At 43.7% G+C, this 14,882-nt stretch overlaps 1 protein-coding gene across 2 annotated transcripts in view; it reads left to right on the top strand.

Annotated features, from left to right (window-relative positions):
* The window catches only part of LOC141082547 (NXPE family member 2-like), a 482,607-nt gene that overhangs the window by 247,336 nt on the left and 220,389 nt on the right, over nucleotides 1-14,882 (top strand). For both annotated transcript variants that reach the window (XM_073566470.1, XM_073566469.1), the window contains exon 4: nucleotides 6,854-6,918. In XM_073566470.1, coding sequence (XP_073422571.1) covers nucleotides 6,854-6,918 — 65 coding nt within the window. The remainder of the gene's footprint in view (nucleotides 1-6,853; nucleotides 6,919-14,882) is intronic.

Here is a 14,882-nt window from a genome sequence, read left to right as displayed (position 1 = left end):
CAAGTGTGACATCAGAGATTTCAGGTTGCCAAGTCTCTTTGTGCCTAACGAGGTCAGCTCCCAATACTGAAGATGCGAGGACCAGGGCCTCCTCCTCCTGGTTAGCAGAAAGCAGGGGTTTGGAAGCTTCTGTCTCAACCTCTACATCAGCCGTCCCCCTGGAAACTGAAGACACATTCACTGAGTCCAATGTCAGCCCATTATGCCAAGTAAATTGAACCTCCTCCTTAGTATCTTCATTAGCCGGCCAACTAGAAGTTGAGGGTACCCACACTGGATCCATCCTTCGCCCGTTATCAGAAGAAAACTGGACCTCTTCCTCTGGGTTGGTAAAAAGCAGAAGTACACGAGCTTCTGCTCCAGCATCTTCATTCACCTGCCACATGGAATCTGAAGGCATCCTTACAGGATTTAGAGAAAAATTTTCAAGCGACAGGGATGCTTCTGGGAACTGGTCACAGGAGGTGTGTGGAGAGGGGGCCACTGCTTCCTTTTCTTCAGTGACATCAGCACCCCATGACCCAATAGCCAGTAGAACAGATGGGGAAGGTAACAACACTGTAACCTGACCTTGCAACAGTGGAACTATATACCTTTGGTGACTAGGTATCTCCAATTGCGACAGCACGCTGGGCCTTCGGATCGGAACGGGCAGTAGAGTACCCGGCTCAGAAGGACTGATGGGCAAACTGGCCAGCAAGTGAAAAATAAACTTCTCCAAATATAACGCGCCGATTTGGAGCTGTAGTTGTCCCTTCGACACTGGACTGTTCATAAGTAGGGCACGACCATCACCAAACACCTTCACTGGATTCTGGAGCTGTGGAACAGGAACCTTACACAGACTCCGTCTGGCTTGCAGCTTTGACACATCTGCAGGGCCGAAGCTCCCACAAGGCACAGGAACAGTCACCGATCTTAGTGAGGAGGAGGGACTCTTACCAAGGGCAGCCTCTCCCACTGACCCAAGGTTTTGAAGCTTGCGCTCCTTCGGACAGTAGCCGTCCGGGTGTTCCACACAACCGCAGCAATACTGTATGCCCATCTTACGACTGGTTTCAAGCTGTTGCTTTACCAGCCCACTCTTATCAGTCTTCTGGGGTTTTGCTCGGGTAGCTGCCTTGATGGATGGAGGAATAGAAGGGTCTCGTTCGGTCGTGGTTCGACCTGGCGCTTTTCTCATGGGTTTCGCCCGTCTGGACCGCCTCTCAGACCTAGAAAGGGAAGACTTTGCAGGAGCAGCTGGGTAAGGCACACCAAAGACTTTACGGAAGGCCACTAGGAGGGCCTCTAGGTCCATGATGATAGGATCCCCTGCTTCCCAGAGGGGACAGATCCACATCAAAGCTTCTCCTGCTAAGAAGGACATTATATATCCCACTTTGACCCAATCAGAGGGGAAACAGGCTGGATTCCACTCAATGTACTGCAGGCACTGCTCCAGGAACCCTTGGCACTCCTTAGGATTTCCATAGAACCTTGGAGGATCTGCAGGGTCGAGCTTCTCATAAGCCAGGAGCTGATGGTACAGGGCATTGGAGACAATGATGCGATCAGAAGTCTCAACAATCGGAACCACGCAGGGCGGAACAAATTCTTCCAGATGCTCATACTGGCAGAGAGAAAGTCCATCATGCTCTGCAAGTGGAAGGACATGGGACTCAGCGGGGACCATGGCCTGTGCAAGCTGTCACGCTAGCACCTTGGCTGAATGGCGCGAGCCGGGGAGTTGTGGCCCCACTGTGCCACAAACTAGACTACCCTGGAAGGGGCATGACTATGACAGCTACCTCGGTCTTCACTGGAGCCTCTGATGGTGAGGTCAGGCTTGTGCCGCAGATAGCTGTCGGGTGCCACTCCAGGGTGGTGTCTGGCTGTGGCTGCTGATCCCACTCGGGGACAAGTCACTTGGACAGGTGCTATAGACAGGCAGGTAGGCACGGCAGGCACGGCTTGGAGACACAGAGCAAGCAGGTACGGCTTGGAGAAACTGGGCAAGCTGGCGTGGCTTGGAGACACCAGGCAAGCGGGCATGGCTAGAGACACAGGACAGGTGGGCACGGCTTGAGACACAGGACAGGCAAGGTAGGTGGAGCTTGCAAGATTGCAAGGGAGGCACAGCTTGCAAGAGTGCAAGGGAGGCGGAGCTTGCAAGAGTGCAAGGTACAGACAGGGAGGACACAGGGAAAGACACAGCAGGGAAAGGAACCACAGACAAGGAGACTGACAGACAGAGGTAAGACGTAGTTCAGTACAAGACAAGGTACTGGGACCAGGATATTCTGCCTCCTGGAGGGCGAGCAGAGAAGTACCAGGCAAGTACTCAGACAAGGCTAGGACAAGACAGGGACCAGGATATAAGCCTCCTGGCGGGCACTCAGAGTGTTCTAGAAACGCTAGGAGTAAAGCCTCTCAAGGAAGGCAAGACAAAGGACAGGGCCTGGCTTCCTCAGTAGCAAGGAGCTAACTGAGTAGAGACATTGCACAGGCAAGGGTTAGTGGGTGTGGCGACCCTGTATAGTAAAGGGCTCCAGGTGATTGGTCGGGGACAGGTTAGACCGCTGCACCCTGACTGCATAAGAAGCAGAGAGTTCAGGCGCCACCCCCCTATACACACAGTCAAGAAATATGGAGAGCAAGCAGGAAAGCAAGAGGCATAGCGCATGGAGTGTCAGCAGACAGAAATCACAGCATGACCTGGAGCCAGGAGTAAGTTGGTGTGCGGGGATGGGAGGCCATGCAGTGATGCCAGCAGGGTTGTTACAGTATAGACTTATTGTATTTTGTGTGAGTGATGATGGATGCATGAAACTGGTGACTGACTCATTATGACTCCCCTCCCTTACTTCCACGTCTCAGCACCTCACTCAGTGCCATATGGTGCCATCCAGCTCTGGGCACCTTCAGTACCGCATTAAGCGACTGCATCCGCCAGTGTGAAGTCTAGCACTTTCCTCCCTTGTCCGGGTGGTTAGTGGTGTCTGCCAGAGCGGTGCAGTTCCCACATAGTGCACTTTATTAATTCATTTGTTTCTTCCTGGCACCACATTTGTGGTGCCGAGCACTAGTGTGTCTAGAGGGACTCTAACCCAGTGTCTCAGGAGTAGAGTCCTGTGACTATACACCAGTGCTCACATTGCTGAGCTCTGTGAGCATAAACAGGCTGCAGCATTTGTGTCTGGCTGTCGAGCGGCTCTGTGAGGTATCAGTGTCCGCCTCTAAACACTAGGTGGAGAAATTCCCACGCAGCAATGGCATAAAGTGAGACTAGGGACTTTTTTTTTTTTAAGTGGCGGAGGAATACAGTGCGGAAGGATACCTACCTTCCGTCATTGGATTCCTGCAGCCCGTAGAGAGCGGCAGCATCAGCTGATGCTGCAGTTCTCTACCCAAGATCGTCGTGGGACACACTCGTGGACTGCTTCGGATCATGGGTGAGTATTTTTGTGGTTTGTTATGTTAATATTTATTCCGTAGACGACAATGGCTTCGGGGAACAATGTGACAAGTATTGGTAAGTATGTTACTCTATGTTATATGTACTGTATGTCTATGTATGTATTGTATGAATGTATTGTATGTAGCATGCATGTAGTATGTATGTAGCATGCATGTAGTATATATGTAGTATGTATGTAGTATGTATGTAGCATGCATGTAGTATGTAGCATGTATGTAGTATGCATGTAGTATATATGTAGTATGTATGTTGCATGCATGTAGTATATATGTAGTATGTATGTTGCATGCATGTAGTATATATGTAGTATGTATGTTGCATGCATGTAGTATATATGTAGTATGTATGTTGCATGCATGTAGTATATATGTAGCATGTATGTAGCATGCATGTAGTATGCATGTTGCATGTAGTATATATGTAGTATGTATGTTACACGTAGTATATATGTAGTATGCATGTTGTATGTATGTAGCATGTATGTAGCATGTAATTTTTTTTTTTTTTTTTACATTCAACACATTAGCCGGATGATGGGACTACTACTGTCCCATCATTGGCTAATGTGTCAATCACTGTCATGGTAGCAGGCATCGCCCGATGGGACTTGTAGTCCCATCGGACGATGCCTGCACAGACCCCCGAAGCCTGCACAGACCACCGGCAGGCCTGCACAGCCCCCCGGCAGGCCGGCTCAGCCCCCCGGAGCCTGCACAGACCACCGGCAGGCCGGCACAGCCCCCCCGGCAGGCCGGCACAGACCACCGGAGCCTGCACAGACCACCGGCAGGCCGTCAAAGCCCCCCGGCAGGCCGGCACAGACCACCGGAGCCTGCACAGACCCCCTGGCAGGCCGGCACAGCCCCCCGAAAGGCCCGTACAGACCCCAGAGAGGCTGTACAAGGCAAAAATAGGGTTTTTCTTATTCCGATACCGGAAGTCCCATAGACTTGAATGGGACTTCCGGTATCGGAATCGGCGATACCGATACTTTTTTTTAGGATCGGCCGATCCATTCCGATCCGATACTTTGAAGTATCGGACGGTATCGCTCAACTCTATTGCTCACCCATAGACTATTCAGTTATCTATAGCACATATGCTTGGTATACTGTATAACCCTCAAAAGTGCATAGCCTTTGAGTCTAGGAGATCAATAAATGACAAGTTGAACCAAATATGTATGAGACCCTTCTTTATGTCTAATACAGGATGTATCTGAATCACTTATCTTTGGCAATTCTTGCTTCCTTCATAAATTAAATTGAAACTTACTATTTTATAATACAAAATAAATTTTGGTTTACTTAAATTACATATTTTTTTGCATCCTTCTTAAATTTTACAAGACATTATTAAGGAAAAAATATTTCTTAACATTTTTTTTTCCCAGTAAAATGCAATGTCGGTTTGAAATGTTTATTGTCACTCCTTAACCCCTTTCCGAAGTTGGGTGTAATAGAACGCCCACATCAGAATCCCTACCTTTGATGTGGGCTTCCACACTGAGCTTACATCTTTCCCGGCATGTCAGCTCTTTTGAACAGCTGACATGTGCCTCTAACAGCCCCAGGTGGAATCACGAGCCACCCGCGGCTGATAACCTGTTAAATGCCACTGTCAATGTCTGACAGCAGCATTTAACTCGCGCTTCCATAAAGCATGGCGGAAATCCCGCCAATTGGTGACCACCTCACATGATAGCGGGTCACCGATGGGTTGGCATGACAACCAGAGGTCTCCAGCAGACCTCTATGGTTGTCACTGCCCAATTGCTATTAGCGCTGCCTGGTGTTCGGTGCTCATAGCAAGTGAGTGTTTCTGCTACATACAGGTGATCATCGCCTGTATGTACCAAAGCCGATCAGACAACTGCAGCTTCTAGTCTCCCATGGAGACTATTGAAGCTTTCAAAAAGTAAAAAAAAAAAAGTTTTTGAAAATATAAAAAAAAATTTAAGATACTAAAGTTCAAATCACCCCCTTTTGCCCGGTAAAGGGTGTAAGGAGAAAAAAATTCAAAACACCAGGATTATGCTTTTTGGCTGATGCTACATTGCAATAAAATGCAATAACGGGCGATCAAAAGATCATACCTAGACCAAAATGGTGTCTATAAAAACATCAATTTGGTGCACAAAAAATAAGCCCTCACTCAGCCCCAAATAACAAAAACTGGAGACGCTACAGATCTTAAAAATGGCGCTTTTTTTTTTTTACCACTTAAATAAATAAGAACCTAGACATGTTTGCTGTCTATGAACTTATAATGACCTGGAAAATCATAGCAGCAGGCCACTTTTAGCATTTAGTGAACATGGTAAAAAAAAAAAAAAAAACTGTGGAATTGCACTTTTTTTTTGCTATTTCACCACACTTAGATTTTTTTCCCGTTTTCCAGTACAGGATATGTTAGAACCAATGATGTTGTTCAAAAGTGCAACTTTACTGCAAAAAAACAAGCCCTCATATGGCCATTTTGACTGAAAAATATAAAAATTATGGCTCTGGGAAGAAAAGGAGCAAAAAACGAAAATACCAAATGCCTCCGGTCATGAATTGGTTAAAGTGGAATGAAAGTAACACCATTGTTCTCAGCAGCGATCTGGGAGTCAAAGATGCTTCTAGGGGTCTTCCCCATGCTGTTTTCCTTCAATTCAGCACTTTTCCCATCTGAACATTTTTGTAGAGTCTGCCATAAAAAAAGCTCGGTTTTCCCATTAACTCCAATTATACTCGTTACTCGAAAAGAGCACGCGAGTATTAGGCCGGGATCACACAAGCGAGAAACTCACACGAGTCTCGCATCTTAACAACCGGCACTCGGGCCCGGAGTATGCGGCTGCATGTATTTCTATGCAGCTGAGCGCTCCGGCCCCGAGTGCCGGCAGCAGTGCCAGGTATTAAGATGCAAGACTCGTCCGTTTCTCGCATGTGTGATCCCGGCCTTAGGAATTGATCGGTTCGAGCAACAAGCACCCAAGCATTTTATCACTTGCTTATCTCTAGTGTTTGTGTTTAAAAAAAAAAAAAAATATGCAAAAAAGTATTTATGAGACAATGTAAAAAAATTGGTTACTCTCTAAGATGTAATATTAAATTTGTACATTTTTTTGCATTTTTGTTAAAGGGGGTGTCCCCTCCGGAAAGCCGCAATGCTTGCCAAATCCTAATGGTGTTTAATGCACAAGTAATCGCATGTGAGATCTGCTATTTTTGGCAAGGTGGATGCAAACTCTAAAAGTATGCGCATTATGCACTATTAGGATTCGGCAAGGTGCATTACTCCCTGAAGATTTAACCAGTGACTTAACAAGCTCCATAAAATCCAGGACTACTTCTGTTAGTGATTTCATAATGCCAGAGTAAACTTTTTTTATTCTTTGATTTTAAGGACTAATGTCAGAGTGGAGATTCCAAATGACTTTCATCAGCTCAAGGTACTCCAATGCAAAAATAGTAAGTAAAACTGCCCCAAAGTAGAAAGGTATCTGTAAGAAAAAGAGTCCTGATTGGAAGAGCCGTACCAAACTGCAGACAATCCTCTAAAGCTGAGGTCAAAGTTTATTCAGAGATACACGGCAAAACAGAACAGAAAAGCAGAAGTTGAAATATGCAGGCAAAAACAGGAATTCAGACGGGCAGAAATTCGCTAGGTAGTCTGGCGATGATAAGGCTCTGTGCCCTTCCGAGGCACAGTGGCATGATGACGATGGAATGGCCCAGAGAAACAGTAACAGGGGCTTTTTATACATTATGCAAACAAAGAAAGCTGTATACATATTATAGCAAAAGGGCGTATATGGTTACATCATATCTTTTTGGACAAAGGAAAAAATGGCACATTACATCAGTAATTAACTTTTCACCAGACCACATTAAAAAACACATAAATCCAATATTATCTCTAACTACTGTCATTAATCTTATTACTGCTCTTAGACTAAACCCATAAATTCATACATTTGACAATTGCAGAAGTCTGTTTCCTACTAACACTATCATAAATACACATATTTTCCATATATTCGTTGGTTCTATTTTCTCATTGCCCTGAGGCTGATCCAATTTACCTGTATGCACATCTACTAAATTTGTTAATGGGCATGATCTCATTTTATATCCTCCATCTGCTTTTACAGAGTACATCGTATTATTTCTATTGTAAAAGTTGAATATATTCTTTCCTAACTTTCATAAGATGGCTGCCTCGTTGCTCATGGCAGCTCAGTATATTATAGCTGACCAATCTCTTACAGTATCTAACAATTAGTTGTGCAAAATTACATTTATTATGTTTCTTGTAGCAAATATTTTTAGTAACATGTACAGTACTTTATTACTCCTTGGAGTCACATTATTTTTTATAGTTAAATATGTTGTAAGAAGCAGCCATATTTCAAACATATGATGACTGTATATCCTGTTCTTATGAGGTGGAACTATGGCTGCTTTTTTAGGAGCTCTGGTTGTCACTGTTAGATATTGGATGATATAAGGCTGTCACTGTAAGGTCTCATGTTTGGTTTGTCACAGAACTCTGGCTGTCTGTCATGATTCCTCTACTTAGGTTGGTGAGTGGCAGCTCAGCTGTGACTTTTGATATTTTGTTGTCGGACCCTAGATTTTCCTATTCACTTCAAAGCTATATTACCCCTTTTGCCATGAAGCATTCTGACCTTTGAATTCTGACTCTGGACAGTGACCTGAGTATGACTTTTGCCTTTTCCCTTTGTACAACCCCTGGCAAAAATTATGGAATCACCGGCCTTGAAGGATGTTCATTCAGTTGTTTAATTTTGTAGAAAAAAAGCAGATCACAGACATAGCACAAAACTAAAGTCATTTCACATGGCAACTTTCTGGCTTTAAGAAACACTAAAAGAAATCAAGAACAAAAAATGTGGTCGTCAGAAATGGCTAGTTTTTTAAACCAAGAATAGGTAAAAAATTATGGAATCACTCAATTCTGAGGAAAAAATTATGGAATCATGAAAAAGAATCCAACAAAGAAACACACCCAACACATCACTAGTATATTGTTGCACCCCCTCTGGCTTTTATAACAGCTTGTAGTCTCTGAGGCATAGACTTAATAAGTGTCAAACAGTACTCTTCATCAATCTGGCACCAACTTTCTCTGATTACTGTTGCCAGATCAGCTTTGCAGGTTGGAGCCTTGTCATGGACCTTTTTCTTCAACTTCCACCAAAGATTTTCAATTGAATTAAGATCTGGACTATTTGCAGGCCATAACATTGACCTTGAGTACAGATGAGCAACTTTGCCTTTTTTCGGGTCAAGTCGGGTTTCATGAAACCTGATTTTCTTAAAAGTCCGGTCGAACGAAATCGGCCGACTATAGGGAAAAGTCGGAGGCAGACTGAAACACGAAACCTAATGCAAGTCAATGGGGAAGCAAAGTCGGCAGGGAGTGGAGGACAGTAAACACACCTACAGTGCCCATTTCAATGCCAAAAATTCTTCTTACTGAAGCTTGGCAACCTTAATTTACTTCCTAATAATAGTTACGCATTGAAAACTGGGGGTTATTTGGCTAAAGTTGTGGGGGGGTTGGGGCTGGCTCCATGTTTTCGTGTGCCCTGGGCCAAAGAGTGTCAGTGCGCCCCTTTAACACATACCACAACTCATGATGCGCCGATACGATACAGAAATATAGGTATAGTACAATGTCAAATACTTCACTGCTTACATGACTGATCTATTTTAAATTGCACAATAGCTGGAAAAACAATCATAGAATCATAGAATTGTAGAGTTGGAAGGGACCTCCTGGGCCATCTGGTCCAACCCCCTGCTCAAAGCAGGATTCGCTAAATCATTCCAGTCAGATGTCTGTCCAGCCTCTGTTTGAAGACTTCCATTGAAGGAGAACTCACCACTTCTCGTGGCAGCTTGTTCCACTCATTGATCACGCTAACTGTCAAAAAGTTTTTTCTAATATCTAATCTGTGTCTCCTCCTATTCAGTTTCATCCCATTGCTTCTAGTCTTTCCTTGTGCAAATGAGAATAAAGTTGATCCTTCTACAATGTGACAGCCCTTTAGATATTTGTAGACAGCTATTAAGTCTCCTCTCAGTCTTCTCTTTTGCAAACTAAACAATCCCAAATCCTGCAACCTTTCCTCATAAGACAGGGTTTGCAGACCGGTCACCATTCTGGTCGCCCTTTTCTGAACTTGCTCCAGTTTGTTGATGTCTTTTTTAAAATGTGGTGCCCAAAACTGGACACAATATTCCAGATGAGGTCTGACCAAAGAGGAGTAGAGGGAAATAATGACTTCACGTGATCTCGACTGTATGCTTCTGTTAATACATCCTAGAATTGCATTTGCCTTTTTTGCTGCTGCATCACACTGTTGACTCATATTCAATCTGTGATCTATTAGTATACCCAAGTCTTTTTCACATGTGCTGTTGCTTAGGCCTATTCCTCCCATTCTGTATATGCTCTTTTCATTTTTATTGCCCAGATGTAGTACTTTGCATTTTTCCCTGTTAAAAACCATTCTGTTAGTTGCTGCCCACTTCTCCAGTTTATTTATATCTTTTTGAATCCTCTCTCTCTCTTCTCTAGTATTAGCTATCCCTCCTAGCTTTGTGTCATCAGCAAATTTAATCAGTTTACCCTCAATTCCTTCATCTAAATCGTTGATAAAGATGTTGAACAATACAGGGCCCAGGACAGAGCCCTGTGGTACCCCACTTGAGACATTCTTCCAACTGGATGTGCAGCCATTTACGACCACTCTTTGGGTCCGATCACTAAGCCAGTTATGAATCCACCTAACAGTTGCCTTGTCCATTCCATACTTAGTCATTTTTTCAATAAGGATTGTATGAGATACTTTGTCAAATGCTTTGCTGAAGTCAAGATATACTATATCTACAGCATTTCCTTGATCCACCCAATCAGTGATTCCGTCATAGAAGGAAATTAAGTTAGTCTGACATGACTTATTAGTTACAAACCCATGCTGACTCTGTTTAATCACTTCATTCTTATCCAGGTACTGACATACATGTTGTTTAATAATTTGTTCAAAGATCTTTCCTGGTATAGAAGTCAGACTCACCGGCCTATAGTTGCCTGGGTCCACCTTCTTCCCCTTTTTGAAGATAGGAACAACATTTGCTCTTCTCCAGTCTTCTGGGACTTCTCCTGTTCTCCAAGAATTTTCAAAGATTATGGAGAGGGGTTCCAAAATTTCTTCTGCTATCTCCTTCAGTACTCTGCGGTGTAATTCATCTGGACCTGTAGACTTGAATTCATTTAGGTTAGCTAAGTGTTTCCTCACTATCTTTCTGTTTATAGATATCCTGGATTCTTCTATTCCCTTAATAGGACAGTGAAGAACAGTTGATGTTACATTTCCTTTCTGAGAGAAAACAGATGCAAAATAGGAATTTAAAAGTTCGGCCTTCTCAACATCCTGTCTTACCATTTCATCATTTTCATCCTGTAAAAATCCTATAGCATCTTTGACTTTTCTTTTACTTTTGACATATCCCCAAAATCCTTTATTATTGCTTTTGACATCTCTTGCAAGCCTCAATTCATTGTCAGCTTTAGATAATCTGATTTGTGCCCTGCAGGTTCTGCAGACAGCATTATATTCTTCTTTAGATATGCCTCCCTCTTTCCATTTTATAAACATTTTTTTCTTCCTTTTTAGCATGTGCTTAAGTTCTGTGTTCATCCATCCTGGCTTCCTTAAATGCTTCCTATTCTTCCCTGTTTTTGGAATTGTTAACAATTGTGCTTTGAGAATTTCATTTTTCAAGATTTCCCATCCCTCCTGGACATTTTTGTCTTTAAGGATATCCAGCCATTGGATCCCTCCAATTCTCTTTCTGAATCCCTTAAAATCTGCCTTTCTGAAATCTAACCTTGACGTCTGAGTCTTCACAGGTCTTCCTCCTCTAGTTATCCAAAATTCTAAAATAGCATGGTCGCTATCTCCTAGTGTCCCAGCTACTTTTACCTCCTCAACCATTTCCTCTCTGTTTATAAGGATTAGATCCAAGGTAGCAGTTCCCCTTGTTTTCTCCCCTACCTTTTGGAAGATAAAGTTGTCAGCAAGAGAGGATAAGAATTTCCTTTACCTGTTAGTTTTGCCTGAGAGAGATTCCCAACAAATGTCTGGATAGTTGAAATCTCCCATGACCACTATGTCATATTTTTTGGAGAACTTGGCCATTTGATGCATAAAGAGTTCATCCATATCTTCAGTTTGCACAGGTGGCCTGTAGTAAATGCCTACAATGGTGTCCTTTCCATTGTTCTGTCCTTGTATTCTTACCCAAACAGTTTCCACAGAACTCCCAGTCCCTGAAGCTTCAATCTCTGTGCAGATATACGCGTTTCTAACATACAATGCGACACCTCCTCCTCGTTTATCAAGTCTGTTTCTTGCAAATAAGTTGTATCCTTCTAGCCTTGTATTCCAATCATGTGTATTGTCCCACCAAGTTTCAGTGATTCCAATGACATCATATTTCTTTTCCTGTGTTAGTAGTTCCAATTCTCCTTGTTTGTTGCCCATGCTTTGTGCATTAGTATAGAAACATTTTAGTTTGTGATTGGTTTCTCTTTCTCCAATATTTTTATTAATTAGATTCTTTTGTCTTTGTTCTTCCTTTCCACTTCTAATAGCAGAGTTCTCAATAGCATTTCTCGGGTGTAAGGCTTTTTCTGGTCTTTTGCTTCCCTTCCCATGTTGTTCTAGTTTAAAGCTCTCCTTACAAGTGTAGCAAGGCGACTTCCAAATACATGTTTTCCAGTCTTCGTAAGGTGCACCCCATCTCTAGCAAGTAGTCCATCGTAAAGGTAATTCACTCCGTGATCCAGAAATCCAAATCGTTGCTGACGGCACCATCGACGTAGCCAGTTGTTCACCTGCAGAATCTTATTCCACCTCCTTGTTCCATGGCCATCCACTGGGAGGATGGAAGAGAAGACCACCTGCGTTCCCAGTTCTTTCACTTAGTCTTCAAAGTCTCTGCAGATGGTTTCCAGGTCGTTTCTTGCGGTGTCATTTGTTCCCACATGTAGTAGCAGGAATGGGTAGTCATCTGTAGGTCTGAAGAGTCCTGATATCCTGTCAGACACATCTTTAATTTTTGCACCTGGAAGACAACACATTTCTCTTGAAGTTATATCCGGTCTGCAGATAGCGGCTTCTGTTCCTCTCAACAGGGAATCCCCCATGACCACCACTCTCCGTTTCTTCTTCACAACATTTTTCTTTCTCCATCCAGGAGGACTCTGAAGGCGTACAAGGTTGCTGTTTGTGGGCAAAGTCTTATCCTGATGTATTTCTTCATCGTTTTCCTGCGTGAGAGCCTGGTACTGGTTCCTGAGAAGTATGGGTGCTGACTGCCTCCTGATCCTCCTGCTTCTCTGGGTCACATGTCTCCATTCCTCTGTTTCTTCAGGTGCACTTCGAATTTCTTCTCTTTCTGTAACATGAAGAGATAATTCTGCTCTGTCTAAGAACTCTTCACCTTCCTTAATGATCTTCAACGTAGCTAACCTCTCTTCGAGACTTTGCAACTTTTCCTCCAACAGGGACACAAGCTTGCATTTGTGGCATGTGAAGTTTGGCTTTTCCACTGGTAAGTCTGTGAACATGTAGCAAGAAATGCAGCTCACCAAATGGCTCCTGGCCTCTTCCATATTGAGATCTCTTAAAGACGATGAAAGATGATCCAAGACCGTATATTACTCCATACAGTGTTATGGCCACCCCATTGTGCGCCATACAGAATAATGAGCCCCATATATTTCTCCATACAGAATAATTAGTCACATATAATGTTCCATACAGTATATGATGAGCTCCACATAATGCTACAGTATATGATGGTTCCTATGGACGATGCTCCAGTGTGTTGTGGGCCCGAATAATGCTCCATATATAATGGACCCCATTTGTAATGCTCCAGTGTATAATGGGCCCCTTAGATGCTGCTCCAGTGTCTGATCTGTCACATTTACAATGCTCCAGTACACGATGGGCCTCATGGATGATGCTCCAGTGTATGATGGGCTCTAATAATGCTCCATATATAATGGTCCCCATTTGTAATGCTCCAGTGTATAATGGGCCCCTTTGATGCTGCTCCAGTGTCTGATCTGCCCCATTTACAATGCTCCAGTACATGATGGGCCTCATGGATGATGCTCCAGTGTATGATGGGCTCTAATAATGCTCCATATGTAATGGTCCCCATTTGTAATGCTCCAGTGTATAATGGGCCCCTTCAATGCTGCTCCAGTGTCTGATCTGCCCCATTTACAATGCTCCAGTACATGATGGGCCTAATGGATGATGCTCCAGTGTATGATGGGCTCTAATAATGCTCCATATATAATGGTCCCCATTTGTAATGCTCCAGTGTATAATGGGCCCCTTTGATGCTGCTCCAGTGTCTGATCTGCCCCATTTACAATGCTCCTGTAGCTGATGGGCCCTATTTTTAATTAACCCAGGCATGATATGTGAAAAGAGCTCCATGGAGTAATCTGAAGTGTGTGCTGCCACATCCTTCACTTTTGGTGTGGGTGAAGGACACAAGGAAAGGGGTTGCTCCTGACCAAAAGCCTGCAGTTACAACTCAGTGCTTGCATTTTTTACAACTTCAGAAGAGGAGGCGATAGAGCTGGAGGCTGTTTCAGCAATGTAAGCCACAAACAGTTCCTGATGCTCTGGCTTTAAAAACAGTCACCTACTCCCCGAAAAGGGAGCCTTACAGGCCTTCCAGAGCTACACCATGCCACAGGCTCAACACCTCCTGCCTTAGCTGCTATTGTGTTTTTGACACTACTAGCAGATGCACCACCACCATCAGTACCAGGTGGCCCCCCATGCCCACATCTACATCCTCTTCCACCATACTTCCTCATGTTTTGGAAAATGGACCCAAAATACCAGCATATATATGGTACTGTATCAGAAGCATACAGCTGTATACAGTGTTGGCCAAATTGAAAATCTCGGTATATATTTCCGGAGTCACCCTCAGACGCTCACTCAGTCTGGGTTTGACCATAATAAAAAAGGTACTGGATAACAAGTTATCAAGTATATATATATATTAGGGTACAATTGAAATCTGCATATAAATAGTCCTGTAGTCACTCTCAGACGCTTACTGATTTGACCGTAATGCTAAATGTCGAACAAAGGTACTGTATTACAAGATACAAGCTGTATCGAGTATAGTGTAAAAATTGGTATCTCCGATTCACCATATATATAGAAGGCATAACCCACACACGCTCACTCACTATGGATGAGGTAGGGAAGGTGGACTGACAGACAAACCTGCCTGTAGTGAGAGGCAGAGGAGTAGCACAGTGTAGGTGTGAAACCACTAAGATAAAGAGAAAGGGTGCA

This window comes from Dendrobates tinctorius, unplaced genomic scaffold (assembly GCF_039654945.1).
Source record: "Dendrobates tinctorius isolate UK_male_01 unplaced genomic scaffold, ASM3965494v1 ptg000018l, whole genome shotgun sequence".
Taxonomy (NCBI): Eukaryota; Metazoa; Chordata; class Amphibia; order Anura; family Dendrobatidae; genus Dendrobates; species Dendrobates tinctorius.
The sequence above is the reverse complement of the archived record's forward strand: the minus strand, read 5'-3'. Positions and strand labels throughout refer to the sequence as shown.